Source organism: Physella acuta, unplaced genomic scaffold, assembly GCF_028476545.2.
Source record: "Physella acuta isolate Inbredline_101_S28 unplaced genomic scaffold, ASM2847654v3 ptg000979l, whole genome shotgun sequence".
Taxonomy (NCBI): Eukaryota; Metazoa; Mollusca; class Gastropoda; family Physidae; genus Physella; species Physella acuta.
In genome coordinates this window covers 489,522-514,267 of record NW_026732496.1, presented here as the reverse complement: position 1 = coordinate 514,267, position 24,746 = coordinate 489,522, and the positions used below count along the sequence as shown (strand labels likewise).

The following is a 24,746-nucleotide window of genomic DNA, read 5'->3' as shown; positions in this document are numbered from 1 at the left end:
GTCAGCAATTGTAACAGCCGCTGTGTTAACTTCACACACACACACAATCCACACATTTCTGTCAAGATGTTTCCTACATTTTTTTTCTTGGGGATTCCAGTCCATAACATGTTTTGCAATATTATCTTTTTCTCTTCTTAGCGTGTGACCAATCCATCCTCTTTTACGGGCCTTGATATCCTTATCTATTGGCTGTTGTTTTGAAATTTGCCACAGGTTTTTGTTTCATATGTCTGGCCATCTTATTTTAAGTATACGTCGTAAGCATTTATTTGTAAACGAACCTTCCAAGCCATAGAGCAAGATTGCCATGACATTTGTGTTGAAAATCCCAATTTTGCTCCGGAGTGACAGAGCTGTGCACCTCCACATCGGGCGCAGTGATTTAAAGGCACATCTAGCCTTGTTGATACGGCATTTTACGTCCTTTTCTGCTCCCCCGTCCTTTTTGATCACGCTTCCCAGATATGTGAACATGTTTGTTTCTCGTCAATCTTCTTCCAACGTAACCGACATTATTTTGTCTGTATTTAATGTTATGCTAGAAGCTCACTAGATTTAATGTCAGGTTTTATAAAGCACAGTTAGCATTTTATGGTAATGGTTATCTTGGATGTGACATCTTACAACTAATGTCTAACACTTATGGGAGTAAGTTTCAGCCCCATCTCAATGTTCCCTTAGCTGAATTCTCTCTGAATGTTCCCTAATCTGAATTCTCTCTGGATGTTCCCTAATCTGAATTCTCTCTGGATCTTCCCTAATCTGAATTCTCTCTGGATGTTCCCTAATCTGAATTCTCTCTGGATGTTCCCTAATCTGAGTTCTCTCTGGATGTTCCCTAAACTGAGTTGTCTCTTAATGTTCCCTAATCAGAATTATTTCTGAATGTTCCCTCGACGTCTTGGATTAGTTCAGCGTTGAGATGGGACTGATTGCTGTTTTTTTGTTTTCAGTGTTGCCAGATTTCAGTGTCTTTAGTGGTCTTTTGATTTTTAGTGGGCTGTCGTCCTTTTTCCTTTTGTTTGTTGTGTCGGTGTCCTTTGTCGAGTTTTGCTGTCGTTGGATGTTGAGCGCTGTTTCTGAGAAAGAGTTTGTTTTGGTATTGAAGATTTCTAGTTGTGTTGTGTTTAGCTTGCTTATTGCTGTCGAGGCTGTTGTTGAGATTTCTCTGTCTATAGGCGTTGGGGTGATTGTTGTTGCTTGTGTTGTTGTTGGGTCGTCTTGTTGCGGTGACTCTTGGTTGACTACCTGACAATGGTTTGTTCATGTTAGCCGCATGTTTGACAGGCTTGTCGTCTGCCTAGTAATGCGATTAAAATGTTTATTGTTGTGTCTTTGTAAATTATTTTAATGTAGTGTGGAGTGGGTTGTCATTGTGGATGGTGAATTTACGGTTGTTAGTGTATGGGATTGCAGTGCTCTGCTTATTGTTTTATTACGTGTTGTTGAGACCCATCTGAGGTTGCCGCTGACTTCGTCTCCCTGGTGTATGGAGAGCTCCAGTGTGTTGGGCCCATGTTGTTTTGTACTGTTGTCCATATCTGCTGCATTGAATCTGTTGGACGTGAGGTATCTGCACGTCTGTAGTTCAGCAGCAGGTTCTAGTGTGAGCTGATTGGACCACGTTATTTGTGACCAGGGGGGGGGGGGGGGGGTTTGCTGGCAGTTGGATTTTATGCCAACTTGCATAACAGTTTTGGATATGACTCAGGGAGGCCTGGTCCTTCTTCTTCAAATTGGTCGACTTGGCTGCAGCTGTTAAGGGTGGGGCCCAGAGTTTCATCTCCCCCGGGATCTCGCCTTAAGCCCACTGGTGTTGCGTTATAATGAAATGACGGTGTGTTTTACAATTGTGTGCCGTGTACTCTAGCTTGACTTATTCACAACTTTCATATAATATGTGGCTGATATTTATTAATTTTGTTTGACGATAAACAGTAATTCGTGAAAGAATAGAAAAAATTGTTATAATTGTAAGAACATTCACTTTAAAATTAAAATGTTTGATACTTGTTGTTTTAGCCAGGAGTTATTTCCCATTACTTGTACAAATCGAGTCATTAAAAAGCAAAAATTTAAAAAGTTTTTCATATTTCTTTTATTTCAAGCGTTGTCTCGCCATACACTGTAGACTAGAGTTGAAACAAATGTCACGTGATAATCATTTTCTATCTGGCGAAAAGTCGCTACGTCAGTCACATGACGAATGCACTAGTCAGTGTGACGTCAGTAGCGTGTCGGCGTCGTCTGTCAGCCAGTAATGGCTGTTTGCAGAGGACACGTCATGGTCTTTTCATACAAAATGATGAGCACTCAACCATATTTGTTCGTTAAACTCTAACACCATTTTTACACCCCCACCCCCCAAATCTTCCAATGAAAACGAATATTTAAAAGAAAGATTTTAAAAAATTAAGGCGTTTAAAATTTCACTCGGGCTCTCAAACTACAGAGCTGGTCTTGTCGGCGTCTGCCCCTAGAAACGTTAGGCCCGAGCCAGCTCCAACTCGATGTCCTGCGCCTGCGCGGCAGGGTCCACGGAAGGCACCGCCCTCTTGATGACCTTGCCCGACTTGTTGATGAGGAAAGTCTCCCAGTTCCAGGCCACGTCACCAGCCCGGATGGGGGAGTAGAAGAGCACAGAGGGGTTAAAGCTCGTAGTCGTCGGAGGACAGTTACTCTGGCGAGAGAGAAGTGAAAGTTAGCTTAAAATTAAAATAAAATGGTGAATTTATCTGAGAAGTGTCGAGTTATCTCCCATTATAAGTCCACATTACCGATGGCAGCAGTAAAGGTAGCTACAAACAGTAGCAACAACAGTAAGTGATTGTAGGCCTATGCTTGATGATGATTTATGTTATCGTAAATAATGGCGTTATCATTTCTCAAAAATAATTTCTTTATCAAATTTTAATCAAAATATTTTGGTGTGCAAAAATGTGTGTAGCCTTTTTCAGATCATCACATCCTTAAAGTTGTATTTAAAGCAATGATCACTGTAGGCTTATCTGTACATTTACATTCCCTTCTCTATTTATATTTTAAAGATCTGTTGTAGTAGAACATATTGTTCTACATCCTCTCATCTACTCTAGACCATTGATGTGTACACCCCTAGATGTGCCCAAATCACAGACATTTACACTAGACCATTGATGTGTACACCCCTAGATGTGCCCAAATCACAGACATTTACACTAGACCATTGATGTGTACACCCCTAGATGTGCCCAAATCACAGACATTTACACTAGACCATTGATGTGTACACCCCTAGATGTGCACAAATCACAGACATCTACTCTAGACCATTGATGTGTACACCCCTAGATGTGCCCAAATCACAGACATCTACTCTAGACCATTGATGTGTACACCCCTAGATGTGCCCATATCGCAGACATCCCAGGTTCCTTACCTTCAGGTACGTAAAGAGCGGGTGTTCTCTGGCCCCGTTCACCTCTATCTTCTCAAAGAGCTGAAAGTTGGGCACAAATCCCCCTCCTGGTCGCACGTGTGTCACGCCATTGAGGATCTCTGTACCGTTAGCTCCTGGCTCTTGCTGAAACCAACGGGAGGGGTGGGAGGGGGGGGGGGAGTCAGACGAGCAGTAGTTGGCAATTTAACACGAGGCATTGATACATTTTCCTTACTACCATGTTAAAAAGATTACACCGGGAGTTGAAAATTTACCTACCATGTTAAAAAGATTACACGGAAAGCCGAGGATGACGAAGCCGTGACTACCATACTGGGACTGGAGTGCATTCATCCCGTAGTAATGGTGGGTCAGGCCTCAGTAGGTGGCCACGTTCACAATCAACACGACCTAGTGAACAAAAGATGTCACAATCAACACGACCTAGTGGACAAAAGATGTCACAATCAACACCACCTAGTGGACAAAAGATGTCACAATCAGCACCACCTAGTGGACAAAAGATGTCACAATCAACACGACCTAGTGGACAAAAGATGTCACAATCAACACGACGTAGTGGACAAAAGATGTCACAATCAACACGACCTAGTGGACAAAAGATGTCACAATTAACACGACCTAGTGGACAAAAGATGTCACAATCAACACGACCTAGTGGACAAAAGATGTCACAATCAACACGACCTAGTGGACAAAAGATGTCACAATTAACACGACCTAGTGGACAAAAGATGTCACAATCAACACGACCTAGTGGACAAAAGATGTCACAATCAACACGACCTAGTGGACAAAAGATGTCACAATCAACACGACCTAGTGGACAAAAGATGTCACAATCAACACGACCTAGTGGACAAAAGATGTCACAATCAACACGACCTAGTGGACAAAAGATGTCACAATCAACACGACCTAGTGGACAAAAGATGTCACAATCAACACGACCTAGTGGACAAAAGATGTCACAATCAACACGACCTAGTGGACAAAAGATGTCACAATCAACACGACCTAGTGGACAAAAGATGTCACAATCAACACGACCTAGTGGACAAAAGATGTCACAATCAACACGACCTAGTGGACAAAAGATGTCACAATCAACACGACCTAGTGGACAAAAGATGTCACAATCAACACGACCTAGTGGACAAAAGATGTCACAATCAACACGACGTAGTGGACAAAAGATGTCACAATCAACACGACCTAGTGGACAAAAGATGTCACAATCAACACGACCTAGTGGACAAAAGATGTCACAATCAACACGACGTAGTGGACAAAAGATGTCACAATCAACACGACCTAGTGGACAAAAGATGTCACAATCAACACGACCTAGTGGACAAAAGATGTCACAATTAACACGACCTAGTGGACAAAAGATGTCACAATCAACACGACCTAGTGGACAAAAGATGTCACAATCAACACGAACTAGTGGACAAAAGATGTCACAATCAACACGACCTAGTGGACAAAAGATGTCACAATCAACACGACCTAGTGGACAAAAGATGTCACAATCAACACGACCTAGTGGACAAAAGATGTCACAATCAACACGACCTATTGGACAAAAGATGTCACAATCAACACGACCTAGTGGACAAAAGATGTCACAATCAACACGACCTAGTGGACAAAAGATGTCACAATCAACACGACCTAGTGGACAAAAGATGTCACAATCAACACGACCTAGTGGACAAAAGATGTCACAATCAACACGAACTAGTGGACAAAAGATGTCACAATCAACACGACCTAGTGGACAAAAGATGTCACAATCAACACGACCTAGTGGACAAAAGATGTCACAATCAACACGACCTAGTGGACAAAAGATGTCACAATCAACACCACCTAGTGGACAAAAGATGTCACAATCAGCACCACCTAGTGGACAAAAGATGTCACAATCAACACGACCTAGTGGACAAAAGATGTCACAATCAACACGACCTAGTGGACAAAAGATGTCACAATCAACACGACCTAGTGGACAAAAGATGTCACAATCAACACGACCTAGTGGACAAAAGATGTCACAATCAACACGACCTAGTGGACAAAAGATGTCACAATCAACACGACCTAGTGGACAAAAGATGTCACAATCAACACGACGTAGTGGACAAAAGATGTCACAATCAACACGACCTAGTGGACAAAAGATGTCACAATCAACACGACCTAGTGGACAAAAGATGTCACAATCAACACGACGTAGTGGACAAAAGATGTCACAATCAACACGACCTAGTGGACAAAAGATGTCACAATCAACACGACCTAGTGGACAAAAGATGTCACAATTAACACGACCTAGTGGACAAAAGATGTCACAATCAACACGACCTAGTGGACAAAAGATGTCACAATCAACACGACCTAGTGGACAAAAGATGTCACAATCAACACGACCTAGTGGACAAAAGATGTCACAATCAACACGACCTAGTGGACAAAAGATGTCACAATCAACACGACCTAGTGGACAAAAGATGTCACAATCAACACGACCTATTGGACAAAAGATGTCACAATCAACACGACCTAGTGGACAAAAGATGTCACAATCAACACGACCTAGTGGACAAAAGATGTCACAATCAACACGACCTAGTGGACAAAAGATGTCACAATCAACACGACCTAGTGGACAAAAGATGTCACAATCAACACGAACTAGTGGACAAAAGATGTCACAATCAACACGACCTAGTGGACAAAAGATGTCACAATCAACACGACCTAGTGGACAAAAGATGTCACAATCAACACGACCTAGTGGACAAAAGATGTCACAATCAACACGACGTAGTGGACAAAAGATGTCACAATCAACACGACCTAGTGGACAAAAGATGTCACAATCAACACGACCTAGTGGACAAAAGATGTCACAATCAACACGACCTAGTGGACAAAAGATGTCACAATCAACACGACCTAGTGGACAAAAGATGTCACAATCAACACGACCTAGTGGACAAAAGATGTCACAATCAACACGACCTAGTGGACAAAAGATGTCACAATCAACACGACCTAGTGGACAAAAGATGTCACAATCAACACGACCTAGTGGACAAAAGATGTCACAATCAACACGACCTAGTGGACAAAAGATGTCACAATCAACACGACCTAGTGGACAAAAGATGTCACAATCAACACGACCTAGTGGACAAAAGATGTCACAATCAACACGACCTATTGGACAAAAGATGTCACAATCAACACGACCTAGTGGACAAAAGATGTCACAATCAACACGACGTAGTGGACAAAAGATGTCACAATCAACACGACCTAGTGGACAAAAGATGTCACAATCAACACGACGTAGTGGACAAAAGATGTCACAATCAACACGACCTAGTGGACAAAAGATGTCACAATCAACACGCCCCTAGTGGACAAAAGATGTCACAATCAACACGACCTAGTGGACAAAAGATGTCACAATCAACACGACCTAGTGGACAAAAGATGTCACAATCAACACGACCTAGTGGACAAAAGATGTCACAATCAACACGACCTAGTGGACAAAAGATGTCACAATCAATACGATGTGTCTACATTAGATGTGTCTACATTAGATGTGTCTACATTAGATGTGTCTACATTAGATGTGTCTACATTAGATGTGTCTACATTAGATGTGTCTACATTAGATGTGTCTACATTAGATGTGTCTACACTAGATTTGACTACACTAGATGTGACTACACTAGATGTGTCTACACTAGATGTGTCTACACTAGAAGTGTCTACACTACATGTCTCTATACAAGATGTGTCTACATTAGATGTGTCTACACAATATGTGTCTACATTAGATGTGTCTACACAATATGTGTCTACATTAGATGTGTCTACACAATATGTGTCTACATTAGATGTGTCTACACAATATGTGTCTACATTAGATGTGTCTACACAATATGTGTCTACCTACAACATCCCTAGCCCACCCTTATAGCACCAGACCTGACCCTCACCACTCACCGTCACCACATCATGAGACAATTATAAAAAGTTCACGTTTGATCCGCGGCTGTTGGCCAATTACACTTGACGTTATGGCGTTATATTTGACCCCGCAGCAGCAATTAATTGACGTGAAATTAAATCTTACCTTTCCGCGGTAATCGCTCAGACTAATTGTCCTTTCTTTGTGAACGTCCAACAGAGAAAAGTCGTAAATTGTTCTGTTATCATTTTCTGGCTGATTACAATTCTAAAAAGAAACAATTTAAAAAAAAAAAAATATTGGGAGGAAAATTAAAACGGTATGTCATATTTGATATTGTAAATTCAAACAATGACAAAAAAAAGTTTGAAAAAAACTTTTCAACCGAAATGTGTGCTAGACGTTAGGAAGCGAGGTAATTCACCACACACAACTTTACCATCATGACGCCAGCCTGCACCACCGACAAGAGACCACATAAAGTGGCCAGAAGACCAGTGGTAGTGACCGTCGTCCACATTTTCAGTGGTCCAGCCTCTAGTCCAGCCTGCCGTCAACTAGACCCGGGGTGTTTTATACTGCCAGCACAGAGTTGATGAGTTTTGTAGGTTATCTCTTCACTGCTGTATCACCACTCCAGCTTTATCTCAGCGTTATCTCTCCTGTATCACCTCTCTACCTCATGTACCCTGCATGGACACCATAACAAACAATGAGATCTAGACGTGCGTGGAGGCGGTCACCAGAATATAATCAAAGTTTTATGACATTTATGACCTGACAAAGTCACCAAATTTTTGGGCTACTAATAGATCTCCTAATTGCTAAAAAAAACAAAAAAAAACAATTATAGATTTTAAAAGTTGTGTAGGCTTAGAAACATGTAAATCTGAAAAAAGTATGTAGTGTAAAGTTTGGAAAAATCTGGCATACAACTACATGGGATAAACGAGAGTTGTTACGTTTTTCTACTTTCAAGACGTGTGTTTGATATCCGATGTTGTTACAATGTGGCATGTTTAAAAAAAAAACACATTGCGGGATTTTCGTTTTCAAATGGTTAGGGCCTATACAGATACATGAAAGGTATGCATGACCTTTTTAGCACTCTTTTAATTGAAAAACAATTAACTAGAAGAATTTGACAAGTGGACATGTGTGTGGACTTAAAATCATGTCTGTGAAATAAATTATTTATGCTACAACTGAGTTCAGTTTGGCGTATCACTTTTGTTGGCATCGCACTTAGTATTTTAGAGATATTAGACTGAGAGTATTGTCAAAACTAAATTACAATTTTGAAATGAATTTTTATATCCGACCCACAAGATTGTAAATATTTTGATAGTTTCAATTTAACGAGCTGACCTGCTAAATAGCATACCTACGCCGCTATTTAGTTGTTTTATATTCTATTTTTCAGAAATTCATAATTTGTGAATTCGACACTACCAATGCTGCGACAGAAAATATTTTGCTTTAAAACACTATCAGTAGCTCGTGAAGGACGATTATCTTCACCCTCACTTGCTTCCCTTGATCAATCTTTAAATCCTTTTCTCTGTCAGACCGGGGTAGACAAATGGTGTAGCTCAGCGGCGTAGCGAGGTCGGGTGTTACCCGGTGCGGCACTTAATAGTGTCACCCCCAGAGGCGTAGCGACCCTTCCCGGCGCCTGGGGACAAACTTTCAATTTTCGATTTGCACCCCCCTCAAACTTTCGATTTTCACCCTCCCTCTCCACCCTTGTCGAGATTTTTCAAATTTGCTCTTAAAAGACTTTTTAACACTCGAATTAATCACTTAATTAAGTGGAATTATCATTGTTGCTATTTTTTGCCTTGGTGTCACCCCCCCCCTAAATGGTGTCACCCGGTGAGGTCCGCACCCCCCCCCCCCTCGCTACGCCACTGGTGTAGGTAGAGCACATGAGGCCTTGTGTGGCCCTGCCTTTGATGCCCTACACCTAACACTTAATTATTTTTAAACATGTGATGACCCCCCCCCCCTCCTCCCCCCCCCCCACATACATTTCAGTAACATTTCACACATTTCAGTAACATCTCGTTAAAAATATGTGTACATTCATAAATTAAACACAACAAGGCATTCAAGAAAATCAATCTTTTATTGATAGAATAAAATATAGGCATACAATACAGACTACACGGCAAAACACGAAACACTATTATTTTAAGAAAAAAAAACAGCTGTAATTTAATTATGAATTTTCCTCTACCAGTGCTAGGATAAAACAACTTTTTAAAAAATTCACAGCTTTCCTTTAGTCTATGCTCCGTGCTATTTAATCTTTACTAACAATTTGTGGGTACCGGTACCTTAAGGTTCAAAGGTCATTACGTCAGCCACGTGACGAATGCACAAGTCACGTGACATCGGTAGTGTATCGGTGCAGTCTGTCAGTCAGAAATGACTGTTTACAGACAGCACGTCATTCTCCTTTGCTAATCCAACGATACACACAAATTGTGCTCAGATATAGCTCTCGTCACTTCTCTGAGGCCTATTTTTTAACATGATGTGTTTATGCTAATTAGAATACATACCACTTCAATCACAATTTTGTACTGTCAATCATAGAATATCACGCCTACCGTGAACAAATTTAATTACAAATGTTCATTCACAAAAAAGAAATTTAGAAAAAAGAAAGAAAAATATTTGAAAATTTTGAAAAAAATATTAGTTAAATAGCAGATTCGAGTAGCTTCCTTTTGGTCATTTCGCTCATTAGATAACAAATTACCGGCTAGCTGTCCTCGGGTTCAATTTTTTCCTAAGCCAATTTCATTTTGTTAAATAGGCATTAACATGTTCAGTTCAACAGATAATTTACAAGCGCAGAAAAAAAAAACTTTAAAAACAAAATAAATTCAGATCATACGGCACACTGAAGAGAATGTAAGGAGAGAATGTGAGGAGAGAATGTGAGGAGAGAATGTGAGGAGAGAATGTGAGGAGAGAATGTGAGGAGAGAATGTGAGGAGAGAATGTGAGGAGAGAATGTGAGGAGAGAATGTGAGGAGAGAATGTGAGGAGAGAATGTGAGGAGAGAATGTGAGGAGAGAATGTGAGGAGAGAATGTGAGGAGAGAATGTGAGGAGAGAATGTGAGGGGAGAATGTGAGGGGAGAATGTGAGGAGAGAATGTGAGGAGAGAATGTGAGGGGAGAATGTGAGGAGAGAATGTGAACTCCTTCGACAAATTAATCAAGAAACTTTAGACACTTAAGACTAATTACCCTAGAAAAATCTTGGACCCCTTAGACTAATCACCCTAGAAAAATCTTGGACCTCTTAGACCAAATTACCCTAGAAAAATCTTGGACCTCTTAGACCAAATTACCCTAGAAAAATCTTGGACCCCTTAGACCAAATTACCCTAGAAAAATCTTGGACCCCTTAGACTAATCACCCTAGAAAAATCTTGGACCTCTTAGACCAAATTACCCTAGAAAAATCTTGGACCCCTTAGACCAAATTACCCTAGAAAAATCTTGGACCCCTTAGACCAAATTACCCTAGAAAAATCTTGGACCCCTTAGACCAATTACCCTAGAAAAATCTTGGACCCCTTAGACCAATTACCCTAGAAAAATCTTGGACCCCTTAGACCAATTGCCCTAGAAAAATCTTGGACCCCTTAGACCAATTACCCTAGAAAAATCTTGGACCCCTTAGACCAATTGCCCTAGAAAAATCTTGGACCCCTTAGACCAATTGCCCTAGAAAAATCTTGGACCCCTTAGACCAATTACCCTAGAAAAATCTTGGACCCCTTAGACCAATCCAACCAAAAAGGAAACTCCAGGAATCTTCCATCTAGCCGACAACTGAGGTGGACGCGGCTCGGGTCAGCTCTGACGTAATGTCTGCCTCCAGCTTGTCGGGGTCAGTGGCGGGCGGCGCCCGTTTGACCACTTTACCGTCAAAGCCAATCAGGAAGGTCTCCCAGTTCCAGCCCACGTCACCAGCCTTGATGGGCGAGTAGAAGAGCAGGGAGGGGTCAAAGGTCGTCCTGGTGGGCGGGCAGTTGCTCTGGAATTAGAAGAAAACAGTCTCAGGCCAACAAGTCGGTCTGTCTTACAAACTTTACTTATCCGTCTTGCTTAATCCTTCATATGTCGCAAGTTAAATCTTGCGACCGAAATTTTACCAGTGGTTGCGTCCCCTTGCTCCTTAAGCGGGCCCTACGTGAATGATGATAAAGCGACCCATGCTTTTAGATACGGTATACCCATACGGTTAATGTTTGGTGATGGCGAAAGGGTCAAGCATGTCGTCAGGTATGGAGACTCCTGTTATGTTTTGTTGTTTCTTTTTGTTGTGACATGGCAATTGATTACTAGAAATTGACAATTTGACGACCATCTTGTTTTTTTTGTTTTGTTTAATCTCGTGGCCCTATTTCGACCGTATGAACACTAACATCCTAAGTGGTCTTCTGAAAGATTTCCTCACAAATCTAATAGGCTAAAGTTTCAACTTGTGATTAAAAAAGTATTTTTAAAAATCTCGAACATAAAAAAAAAAACTGTTTCTAATCTAACAATGACTCGACAACCTAGAAAAAAAATCTAGTTTCTCCTGATTGTCTACAGTTGAAGGGTGTTTACAAAGTTTGTGTGAATAATGATAGGCTGTTTACAAAGTTTGTGTGAATAATGATAGGTTGTTTACAAAGTTTGTGTGAATAATGATAGGTTGTTTACAAAGTTTGTGTGAATAATGATAGGTTGTTTACCAAGGATGTGTGAATAATGCATTTGTAAAGAAGATAACGGGTTTATTTTTAAAGATAAATAATTAAAAGATGTCTAAAGTGAGGCTTTAAAAAATAAACCGGGAGTGATCTTCCTTAAACTTTCTCGAATATTCTTATATAAAATAACAGGGGATGGGAACTCGGGCTATAGACATGATTTTTAATCCATTTTAAATACTTAAAGTTTTAAAAATAGAATAAAATCTCGTAGACAAATTAATTGCACACCAAGTGAACGCCAAATAAAAAAGCGCATAATAGTGCGCAATATTATTAGTACTTTTAAAATTTACATTAGTTTTTTGAGAAATCAGAAGTAGCGTAAAGTACTACTTCCAGTCAACGGAAATTACTCAAAATTTAACAGAAGGTAGAGAATTAGATCTTTTACTTACATGTGAAATTTCATTTATCTATCTGAAATAGTACTCAAATTATAGGCTTTTGAAAAATTCAAAGTAGGAAAAGTACCACTTCCGGTTATCGGAAATCGCTCAAAAGTTGATACGGATCTACGATTTTGATAAAATACTTATATATGAAATTTCATCAACCTAGCTGTAACGGTTCTCAAGTAATCGTGTTTACACACGGACAGACAGACAGACAGACAGACACACACACACACAGACACACAGACATACGGACAAGATTGCAAAATTATGTTTTTCCGTATCAGTGAGGTGTAAAACGTCGAGATTTGTAAAAATCTCGTTTTTTTTTTTGCACGATTACAATACTTTCTCTATTCTTCATATATACGAGAAAGTAAAAATTAATAAAAACACCGAGGCCCACTTCGCAGGAAATCTTAGGGGTGAAAACAAACTAGTACAAACGAGGCAAGATAAAAATTGAATGAGTCAGTCAAGCTTTACTTAGTTTTTATGTGCGCTGTCTTGATTATGGGCACCATGATTTGACTGTCCTCTTAAATTTATTGATTTTGTGCCCTACGGGTTTCGCCCAACTTGTCGTTTCACAGCCAGCGACAGCAGAAGTTTTCATCAGCCTCACTCCCCATTTTATTAAAAATTCCAGATGAAACAAACAAATGGCACCCTCGCACACGTCGTCAAATGTCACTTTGTCACCTTCACACACGTCGTCAAATGTCACTATGTCACCCTCACACACGTCGATAAATGTCACGTCACCCTCACACACAGTCGTTAAATATTACTATGGATCACCAGTTGTCACCAGTTTTGACAAGATTCCAGCCTTTAAATAAAGATTCAATTATCTGTCCCATCTTGCTCCAAATTTGATTTGTAAAACCGACCCTACTTTATATCTGGATTTTTGGAAGTCATCCCCCCCTCCCTCTGGATCAGGTAGTTTAAATTAATTTTGTACACAGTTCCCATGAACATCTGTGATGGTTTGAAATAAAGTTGTTGACACTGAACCAGGGATCAATATTAAATCATTAAAAACTTCAACAGATGAGCCCTATTATTCTGTTAACAGATGTTTTGGCAATAATTTAAACGAGCTGTTTTGGCCAGATGTTTTGGCCATGAGCTGAGCGATGCGCTAGTCTTCTGCCGTCTCAAGATGCGCTGTTTCCTGTAAAGTTCGCGATTTAGTAGATGTCCCATTGTGTGCTGTTTTACTGTCTTAATTTAAAATAGTTTAACCCAAGACCTGTCGCTCTCTTAGGTGAAGTTTATTAAAAGTTGTAGTGTGATTATGTAAAATTATAGTTACAGCTAAAAATATCTGGGAATAATTTAGGGTATGGGAGATAACACGAGTTTTTAGTTTATCAAGGCAGGCGTCATGATGTTTACAGTTCAGCAAGGGTTAAAGACAAAAAGTCATGTCTGTTTTTACACGAAACAAATTGATGTCCAATTATTAGCGTTCCAGTTCCAGCAGTTCCTCCTTTTGATAACCAGGTGAATTAAAATAGTGATTACACCCCCCCCCCCAGCACCCAACTTTAGGTATGTAAACATCGGGTTAAAGATCCACCTTTAGGTATGTAAACATTGGGTTGTAGAAAAACCTTTAGGTATGTAAACAGCGGGTTGTGGACCCACCTTTAGGTATGTAAACAGCGGGTTGTAGACCCACCTTTAGGTATGTAAACAGCGGGTTGTGGACCCACCTTTAGGTATGTAAGCAGCGGGTGCTCCTGGGACCCACCTTTAGGTATGTAAACAGAATGTTGTGGACCCACCTTTAGGTATGTAAACAGCGGGTTGTGGACCCACCTTTAGGTATGTAAACAGCGGGTGCTCCTGTGGCCCATTGACGTCTATCTTCTCGAAGATCTGGAAGTTGGGGACGAAACCACCCCCCGGGCGAACGTACTTGACCCCGTTCATGATTTCTGTACCGTTGGCTCCTGGCTCTTGCTGAAACAGATGGTATGAGACTTCGTCAAGCTGGGTGGATGGGTGGAGAGATGGGTGGATGGGTGGAGAGATGAGTGGAGAAATGGGTGGATGGGTGGAGAGATAAGTGGATTGGTGGAGAGATGGGTGGATTGGTGGAGAGGGATGGGTGGTGAGATGGATGGAAAGATGGATGGATTGGTGGAGAGGGATGGGTGGTAAGATGGATGGATAGGTGGAGAGAAGGGTGGATTGGTGGAGAGATGGGTGGATTGGTGGAGAGGGATGGGTGGTGAGATGGATCGATTGGTGGAGAGAAGGGTGGATGGGGCAGATAGATGGGTGGATTGGTGGAGAGGGATGGGTGGAGAGATGGATGGAAAGATGGATGGATGGGTGGAGAGATGGGTGGATTGGTGGAGAGGGATGGGTGGTGAGATGGATGGATAGGTGGAGAGAAGGGTGGATTGGTGGAGAGATGGGTGGATTGGTGGAGAGAAGGGTGGATGGGGCAGATAGATGGGTGGATTGGTGGAGAGGGATGGGTGGAGAGATGGATCGATTGGTGGAGAGGAGGGTGGATGGGTGGAGAGATGGGTGGATTGGTGGAGAGGGATGGGTGGATGGGGCAGATAGATGGGTTGAGAGAGATTGGTGGAGAGAAATGGGGTGCAGATAGATGGGTGGCATGGATATGGGTGGATTGAAGCAGGGCTTTGGGAGAAACCTCTTTGAAAAAAATTGTAAGTGATGACCCTTAATGTTTTGTTAAACAGTCAAGCTCCAACCAACCTTGTTGAAAAGATTACACGGGAAACCGAGGACGACAAAGCCCTGGCCGCCATACTTGGAATTGAGTGCATTCATTCCGAAGTAATGGTGGGTCAGGCCTCAGTAGGTGGCCACGTTCACAATCAGCACCACCTAGTAGACAAGCGAGAAAAACTGTCAACAGCCATACAACAGCCACACAGTACAAACTCTCGGCTGCATAGTTTTTACTTCAGGTCATTCGTTAGTTTTCTCAATTAGGACCCTCAATGAATATGATGAGTTTAGTGCATGGGAGTCATGCCTCTAATCTAACGTTTTAGACACCCAAATACAGTAAAAAGTTAAAAATAGTTAGGGTGGGCGCTTTGTTCCAAGGACAATAAAACATGACCTTTACCTTGCCTCGGTAGTCACTGAGGCTGATGTTCTTGGCCTTGTGGACGTCCATCAGAGTGAAGTCGTAGATTGTCCTGGGGTCATTTGCAGGCTGGTTGCAGTTCTGTGGAATGTCAGCACCGTCCAGTTACACAACTTTTAGTTCCAGTTACACAACTTTTAGTTCAAGTTACACAACTTTTAGTTCCAGTTACACAACTTTTAGTTCCAGTTACACAACTTTTAGTTTTAGTTACACAACTTTTAGTTCCAGTTACACAACTTTTAGTTCAAGTTACACAACTTTTAGTTCAAGTTACACAACTTTTAGTTCCAGTTACACAACTTTTAGTTCAAGTTACACAACTTTTAGTTCCAGTTGCACAACTTTTAGTTCCTGTCACACAACTTTTAGTTCCAGTTACACAACTTTTAGTTCCAGTTACCGTTACACAACTTTTAGTTCCAGTTACACAACTTTTAGTTCCAGTTACCGTTACACAACTTTTAGTTCCTGTCACACAACTTTTAGTTCCAGTTACACAACTTTTAGTTCCAGTTACACAACTTTAGTTCCAGTTACACAACTTTAAATTCCAGTTACACAACTTTTAGTTCCAGTTGCACAACGTTTAGTTCCAGTTACACAAATTACGCTCAAACACACACAACTTTTGGTTCCAGTTACACAACTTTTAGTTCCAGTTATACAACTTTTAGTTCCAGTTACACAACTTTTAGTTCCAGTTATACAACTTTTAGTTCCAGTTACACAACTTTTAGTTCCAGTTATACAACTTTTAGTTCCAGTTACACAACGTTTAGTTCCAGTTACACAAATTACGCTCAAACACACACAACTTTTGGTTCCAGTTACACAACTTTTAGTTCCAGTTATACAACTTTTAGTTCCAGTTACACAACTTTTAGTTCCAGTTACACAACTTTTAGTTCCAGTTACACAACTCTTAGTTCCAGTTATACAACTTTTAGTTCCAGTTACAAAACTTAGAACATCGATTACAATAAACTATCACACAACCCAGACAAAATTAATAAAAAAACGCTATTTACCAACATAACTCCAGCATGTACGAAGGCGAGCAGGCCACATAGAGTAGCCAGGAGACCAGTGGTCTCACCACTAGACCAGCGCCTCATGGTGAAAGACTGGAGAGAGCCGAGCTAGCGAGACAATTTATACGGGATTGTTTTCCTCACATCTGCTGACCCTGCTCTCCGGCTGGTGTTCAGGCGGCTTGCTCGATCTGTTAATTAGAAAAGGCGTTAGGTAGCCAGGTAAGATTGTAAACATTTTTTTTTTTGAAAGTTTAAATTTAACGAGCTGACTTGCGACGTAGCATACCTACGCCGCTATTTTTTCAGTAATTCATAATTTGTGAATTCGACACTACCAATGCTGCGACAGAAAATATTTTGCTTTAAAACACTATCAGTAGCTCGTGAAGGACGATTATCTTCACCCTCACTTTCCACTCCTCCCACCCACCCACCCCCTCCTCCGTGAAAACAGACGTCCATGACGACAGTTTACAGACGACAATGAAAAGATCTAGCAGAACTTGTTAATACCTCCCCTAAGTTTAAAATCGTTTAAAAACTAAATTATCTGGCCCTAATGGCCGTCACTGATTCGACCCGGCTCGACGATTGTAAACAGCTCACCAGACTGGTGGGGGGGGGGGGGGCGATATGGTCTGTTGAGCATGCCTGGAGAGCGAGGGAGGAGGATGGTTGGCGTGCTTACGTGGTGGTGTCCCGCATGGTCCCTCCATGAAGAGAATTATATATATATATATATATATATATATATATATATATATATATATATATATATATATATATATATATATATATATATATATAGAGAGAGAGAGAGAGAGAGAGAGAGAGAGAGATCCTGTCTTATTTTCTAGAGATGTCTTTCTTTGGGACCTAACACTATTCGACCAAGACAAGGACGTCACAAAACTTTGATTCGGGTTGTTTCCCTTGGTCAATCTTTAAATCCTTTCCTCTCTCAGACCGGGGTAGACAAATGGCGTAGCTCAGTGGCGTAGCGAGGTCGGGTGTCACCCGGTGCGGCACTTAATGATGTCACACGCCCCGAGGCGTAGCGACCCTTGCCGGCGCCCGGGGACAAACTTTCAAATTTCGATTTGCACCCCCCCTCAAACTTTCGATTTGCACCCTCCCCTACCACCCTTGTCGGGATTTTTCAAATTTGCTCTTAAAAGACTTTTTAACACCCAAATTAATCACTTAATTAAGTGGATTTATATATTTTGCTATTTTTTGCCTTGGTATCACCCCGCTAAATGGTGTCACCCGGTGCGGTCCGCACCCCCCCCCCTCGCTACCCCACTGGTGTAGCTAGAGCACTTGAGGCCTAGTGTGGCCTGCCTTTGATGCCCTATACCTAATACTTAATTTTTTTTAAAAATGTGATGATACCCCCCCCCCCCCTCCCCTCACCACGCACACACACATGTTACCTAATGCCAACCCTAATATTTTCAGTAACATCTTGTTAAAAAAAATATGTGTACATTCACAAATTAAACACAACATATGCATTAAAAAAATCAATCTTTTATTGATAGAATAAAATATAGGCATACAATACAGTCTACACGGCAAAACACGAAACTCTATTATTTTAAGCAAAAAAACAGCTGTAATTTAATTATGAGTTTTCCTCTACCAGTGCTAGGATAAAACAACTTTTTAAGAAATTCACAGCTTTCCTTTAGTCTATGCTCCGTGCTATTTAATCTTTACTAACAATTTGTGGGTACCGGTACCTTTAGGTTGAAAGGTCATTACGTCAGCCACGTGACGAATGCACAAGTCACGTGACGTCGGTAGTGTATCGGTGCAGTCTGTCAGTCAGAAATGACTGTTTACAGACAGCACGTCATTCTCCTTTGCTAATCCAACGATACACACAAATTGTGCTCAGATATAGCTCTTGTCACTTCTTGGAAGACATTTTAACATGATGTGCTTATGCTAATTAGAATACACACCACTTCGATCACAATTTTGTACTGTCAATCATAGAATATCACGCCTACAGTGAACAAATTTAATTACAAATGTTCGTTCACAAAAAAGTTTAGAAAAAAGAAAGAAAAATATTTGAAAATTTTGAAAAAAATATTGGTTAAATAGCAGATTCGAGTAGCTTCCTTTTGGTCATTTCGCTCATTAGATAAACAATTACCAGCTATCTGTCCTCGGGTTCAATTTTTTCCTAAGCCAATTTCATTTTGTTAAATAGGCATTAACATGTTCAGTTCAACATATAATTTACAAGCGCAGAAAAAAAAAACAACTTTAAAAACAAAATAAATTCAGATCATACGGCACACTGAAGAGAATGTGAGGAGAGAATGTGAGGAGAGAATGTGAGGAGAGAATGTGAGGAGAGAATGTGAGGAGAGAATGTGAGGAGAGAATGTGAGGAGAGAATGTGAGGAGAGAATGTGAGGAGAGAATGTGAGGAGAGAATGTGAGGAGATAATGTGAGGAGATAATGTGAGGAGAGAATGTGAGGAGAGAATGTGAAGAGAGAATGTGAGGAGAGAATGTGAGGAGAGAATGTGAGGAGAGAATGTGAGGAGAGAATGTGAGGAGAGAATGTGAGGAGAGAATGTGAGGAGAGAATGTGAGGAGATAATGTGAGGAGATAATGTGAGGAGATAATGTGAGGAGAGAATGTGAGGAGAGAATGTGAGGAGAAAATGTGAGGAGATAATGTGAGGAGAGAATGTGAGGAAAGAATGTGAGGAGAGAATGTGAGGAGATAATGTGAGGAGATAATGTGAGGAGATAATGTGAGGAGAGAATGTGAGGAGAGAATGTGAGGAGAGAATGTGAGGAGAGAATGTGAGGAGAGAATGTGAGGAGAGAATGTGAGGAGAGAATGTGAGGAGAGAATGTGAGGAGAGAATGTGAGGAGAGAATGTGAGGAGAGAATGTGAAATTCTTCGACAAATAAATCAAGAAGTTTAAGACGCCTTAGACCAATTGCCCTAGAAAAATCTTGGACCCCTTAGACCAATTGCCCTAGAAAAATCTTGGACCCCTTAGACCAATCCAACCAAAAAGAAAACTCCAGGAATCTTCCACCTAACCGACAACGGAGGTGGACGCGGCTCGGGTCAGCTCTGACGTAATGTCTGCCTCCAGCTTGTCGGGGTCAGTGGCGGGCGGCGCCCGTTTGACCACTTTACCGTCAAAGCCAATCAGGAAGGTCTCCCAGTTCCAGGCCACGTCACCAGCCTTGATGGGCGAGTAGAAGAGCAGGGAGGGGTTAAAGGTCGTCGTGGTGGGCGGGCAGTTGCTCTGGAATTAGAAGAAAATAGTCTCAGGCCAACAAGTTGGTCTGTCTTACAAACTTTACTTATCCGTCGTGCTTAATCCTTCATACGTCGCAAGTGGAATCTTGATACCGAAATTTTTACCCGTGGTTGCGTCCCCTTGCTCCTTAAGGGGGCAGTATCACCCAGAAATTTGAAAATTGACGAAAAAATTTGCCAAAAAAAAACTATTATACATACACACATAAATCTTTTACCATAATAGTAAATAGCAAGGAGCTATAATACAGCACGTAAAAGAAAGTTAACGTATGATGCAAACATTTTTTATAAATAATTTTACCTAAAAATGTTTACTAAGTAATTTTTGGCTGCGGTTTTCCAACATTTAGGCCCTTCCTCCCGAAAATACTCTGGGAGATGCATAACAGGGTTGCCTATGTCCGGGGCTAGGAGATATCCATTGTGACTGATTTTGAAAATTTTAGAATTTTTCAAAGTCAGACCAAAATAATTAAACTTTGAAATTTCCTAAAAAATTTATCTCTCAATAGAATACTATTATCTTAGTCCCAGACGTAGCTAATGACGCAAGGAAGATTTATACCAAATTTTAAGTACTTTACTTATGGTTTCGAAAAAATGTTTACCAAAAATTAAAAATGTGATAAAATATTAACAAAATAATTTTTTGACAATTTATTGCCATACATATACCCTACAATTTATATACTGTATTATAGCAGAAGAAACGTTACTATTGCTGTAAAAATTTGACATGTGTATGTCAAATAGTTTTTTTTTGGTGATAGTTTTTGTTTCCCTCCCCTAGTCTGGGTGATACTGCCCCCTTAAGGGGATATGCGCTTTTTTCCCCTATTTTTTCCCCACGTTTTCTTTAACTTGTTTTCGCGTCTGTTTGTTTGTCTTTCCATCAAATCTTACGATCGAAATTTCGGGCACTTCCCAGTTAGTTAGCGCGCTGAAATTTTTAGGGAATCTTTGTTTCCAATGACAATACAATATTCAATTATTATTATTACTAAATTGATCCATAGAAAAAATGTATTGATCATTTTAGACGCCTATTGATTTGTAGAAAAAAGGGACATAACCTAGTAATTGTAATTTGATAAAAACAAGGTTCGGTACTTTCCCTCTTCTGGCTTACTGAAAAACAAATGAAAAATCATAAAGGAGCGTGCACGCGATTTCTACTTTTTAGTTCAATCAGAAAACGTGGGTTTAAAAAAAAAAATAATGATAATTATTACAATTTAATATCTAAAGCCTTTTTAATACTTTTATCGCGTTTGGCATATGAAAGTTAGTATTAAACAGCAAAAAAAAGGGAAACATTGATTATTTTTTCATTAATAGGGTCATAAAAATGGTGATTTAAACACCTAAATTTTTTTTTCTCTTTAAAGTTATTATTTTCTTTATACAAAAATGGACAAAGTATCCAAAAGTGCAAGAAACCCATCATGACGAAAAACAAGAAATTTTGTGGTTTTTTGCCGCGCATATCCCATTAAGCCATAAGGGCCCTACATGAATGATGATAAAGCGACCCACGCCTTTAGATACGGTATACCCATACGGTTATTGTTTGGTGATGGCGAAAGGGTCAAGCATGTCGTCAGGTATGGAGACTCCTGTGATGTTTTGTTGTTTCTTTTTGTTGTGACATGGCAATTGATTACTAGAAATGAACAATTTGACGACCATCTTGTTTTTGTTTAATCTCGTTGCCTTGTTTCGACCGTATGAACACTAAAATCTTAAGTGGTCTTCTGAAAGATTTCCTCACAAATCTAATAGGCTAAAGTTTCAACCTGTGACTAAAATGTATTTTAAAAAATCTCGAACATAAAAAAGGCTGTTTACAAAGTTTGTGTGAATAATGGTGGCTGTTTACAAAGGCTGTGTGAATAATGATAGGCTGTTTACAAAGTTTGTGTGAATAATGATAGGCTGTTTACAAAGTTTTTGTGAATAATGATAGGCTGTTTACAAAGTTTGTGTGAATAATGATAGGCTGTTTACAAAGGCTGTGTGAATAATGCATTTGTTAAGAAGATAACGGGTTTATTTTTAAAGATAAATAATTAAAAGATGTCTAAAGTGAGGCTTTAAAAAAATTAATAAGAAAAACCGAGGCCCACTTCGCAGGAAATCTTAGGGGTGAAAACAAACTAGTACAAACGAGGCAAGATAAAAATTGAATGAGTCAGTCAAGCTTTACTTAGTTTTTATGTGGGCTGTCTTGATTATGGGCACCATGATTTGACTGTCTTCTTACATTTATTGATTTTGTGCCCTACGGGTTTCGCCCAACTTGTCGTTTGACAACCAGCGACAGCAGAAGTTTTCATTAGCCTCACACCATTTTATTAAAAATTCCAGATGAAACAAACAAATGTCATCCTAGCGACGTCGTCAAATGTCGCTATGTCACCCTCACACACGTCGAAGGTTATTAAAAGTTGTAGTGTGATTATGTAAAATTATAGTTACAGCTAAAAATATCTGTGAATAATTTAGGATAGGGGATATAACACGACTTTTTAGTTTATCAAAGCAGGCGCCATGATGTTTACAGTTCAGTAAGGGTTGAAGACAAAAAGACATGTCTGTTTTTACACGAAACTAACAGATGTGCAAATGTGTGACGTTTTTAATAGCGTAACGGGTCGAACGCCCCACCTTTAGGAATGTAAACAGCGGGTTGTGGACCCACCTTAAGGTATGTAAACAGCGGGTTGTGGACCCACCTTTATGTATGTAAACAGCGGGTTGTGGACCCACCTTTAGGTATGTAAACAGCGGGTTGTGGACCCACCTTTAGGTATGTAAACAGCGGGTTGTGGACCCACCTTTAGGTATGTAAACAGAATGTTGTGGACCCACCTTTAGGTATGTAAACAGCGGGTTGTGGACCCACCTTTAGGTATGTAAACAGCGGGTTGTGGACCCACCTTTAGGTATGTAAACAGCGGGTTGTGGACTTATCTTTAGGTATGTAAACAGCGGGTTGTGGACCCATCTTTAGGTATGTAAACAGCGGGTTGTGGACCCACCTTTAGGTATGTAAACAGCGGGTGCTCCTGTGGACCCACCTTTAGGTATGTAAACAGCGGGTTGTGGACCCATCTTTAGGTATGTAAACAGCGGGTTGTGGACCCATCTTTAGGTATGTAAACATCGGGTTAAAGATCCACCTTTAGGTATGTAAACATCGGGTTGAAGACCCACCTTTAGGTATGTAAACAGCGGGTGCTCCTGGGACCCACCTTTAGGTATGTAAACAGCGGGTTACCCACCTTTAGGTATGTAAAAAGCGGGTTACCCACCTTTAGGTATGTAAACAGCGGGTGCTCCTGTGGCCCATTGACGTCTATCTTCTCGAAGATCTGGAAGTTGGGGACGAAACCACCCCCCGGGCGAACGTACTTGACCCCGTTCATGATTTCTGTACCGTTGGCTCCTGGCTCTTGCTGAAACAGATGGCATGAGACTTCGTCAAACTGGGTGGATGGGTGGATGGGTGGAGAGATGGGTGGATGGGTGGATGGGGGCAGATAGATGGGTGGAGAGAAATGGGGTACAGATAGATGGGTGGCATGGATATGGGTGGATTGGAGCAGGGCATTGGATGAAAGCTCTTTGAAATTTTTTTTAGCGATGACCTTTAATGTTTTGTTATACAGTCAAGCTGCAACTAACCTTGTTGAAAAGATTACACGGGAAACCGAGGACGACAAAGTCCTGGCCGCCATACTTGGAATTGAGTGCATTCATTCCGAAGTAATGGTGGGTCAGGCCTCAGTAGGTGGCCACGTTCACAATCAGCACCACCTAGTAGACAAGCGACAAAAACTGTCAACACCCATACAATAGCCACACAGTACAAAATCTCGGCTGCATAGTTTTTACTTCAGGTCATTCGTTAGTTTCCTCAATTAGGACCCTCAATGAATATGCTGAGTTTAGTGCATGGGAGTCATGCCTCTAATCTAACGTTTAAGACACCCAAATACAGTAAAAAGTTAAAAACAGTTAGGGTGGGCGCTTTGTTCCAAGGACAATAAAACATGACCTTTACCTTGCCTCGGTAGTCACTGAGGCTGATATTCTTGACCTTGTGGACGTCCATCAGAGTGAAGTCGTAGATTGTCCTGGGGTCATTTGCAGGCTGGCTGCAGTTCTGTGGAATGTCAGCACCGTCCAGTTACACAACTTTTAGTTCCAGTTACACAACTTTTAGTTCCAGTTACACAACTTTTAGTTCCAGTTACACAACTTTTAGTTCCAGTTACACAACTTTTAGTTCCAGTTACACACGTTTTAGTTCCAGCTACACAACTTTTTTAGTTCCAGTTACACGAATTATGCTCTAACACACACAACTTAGAACATCGATTACAATAAACTATCACACAACCCAGACAAAATTAATAAAAAAAACGATATTTACCAACATAACTCCAGCATGTACGAAGGCGAGCAGGCCACATAGAGTGGCCAGCAGACCAGTGGTCTCACCACTCGACCAGCGCCTCATGGTGAAAGACTGGAGAGAGCCGAGCTAGCGAGACAATTTATACGGGATTGTTTTCCTCGCATCTGCTGACCCTGCTCTCCGGCTGGTGTTCAGGCGGCTCGCCCTATCTGTTAATTAG

The 24,746-nt window shown here is 40.8% G+C and overlaps 2 protein-coding genes and 1 pseudogene across 2 annotated transcripts; all 3 read right to left on the bottom strand.

The window, feature by feature from the left end:
- Positions 1-2,083: 2,083 nt before the first annotated feature.
- LOC131954194 (glutathione peroxidase-like) lies at positions 2,084-8,035 on the bottom strand. The gene is made up of 5 exons (XM_059317735.1): positions 7,876-8,035; positions 7,602-7,703; positions 3,701-3,832; positions 3,422-3,565; positions 2,084-2,683 (listed from the first exon to the last, which is right to left on the bottom strand). Exons 3-5 carry the CDS (start codon positions 3,773-3,775, stop codon positions 2,489-2,491), a joined length of 414 nt encoding a protein of 137 aa, XP_059173718.1. The 5' UTR covers positions 3,776-3,832; positions 7,602-7,703; positions 7,876-8,035; the 3' UTR covers positions 2,084-2,488.
- Positions 8,036-9,545: 1,510 nt separating this feature from the next.
- Positions 9,546-16,981, bottom strand: LOC131954193 (glutathione peroxidase-like; annotated as a pseudogene).
- Positions 16,982-18,312: 1,331 nt separating this feature from the next.
- Positions 18,313-24,720, bottom strand: LOC131954192 (glutathione peroxidase-like). Its single transcript, XM_059317734.1, has 5 exons — positions 24,542-24,720; positions 24,170-24,271; positions 23,791-23,922; positions 23,418-23,561; positions 18,313-20,086 (listed from the first exon to the last, which is right to left on the bottom strand). The coding sequence occupies exons 1-5, from the start codon at positions 24,626-24,628 to the stop codon at positions 19,871-19,873; spliced, it is 681 nt and encodes a 226-aa protein (XP_059173717.1). The 5' UTR covers positions 24,629-24,720; the 3' UTR covers positions 18,313-19,870.
- Between the last annotated feature and the right edge of the window lie 26 nt (positions 24,721-24,746).

Bases quoted from the DNA above. Each gene is read 5' to 3' on its own strand.
- LOC131954194 (XM_059317735.1), bottom strand. From the start codon at position 3,775: ATGAATGCACTCCAGTCCCAGTATGGTAGTCACGGCTTCGTCATCCTC. The intron at 3,566-3,700 runs GTAGGTAAATTT...CGTTGGTTTCAG, and splicing joins CGTGTAATCTTTTTAACATG to CAAGAGCCAGGAGCTAACGG. The intron at 2,684-3,421 runs GTAAGGAACCTG...CTCTCTCGCCAG, and splicing joins CGCTCTTTACGTACCTGAAG to AGTAACTGTCCTCCGACGAC.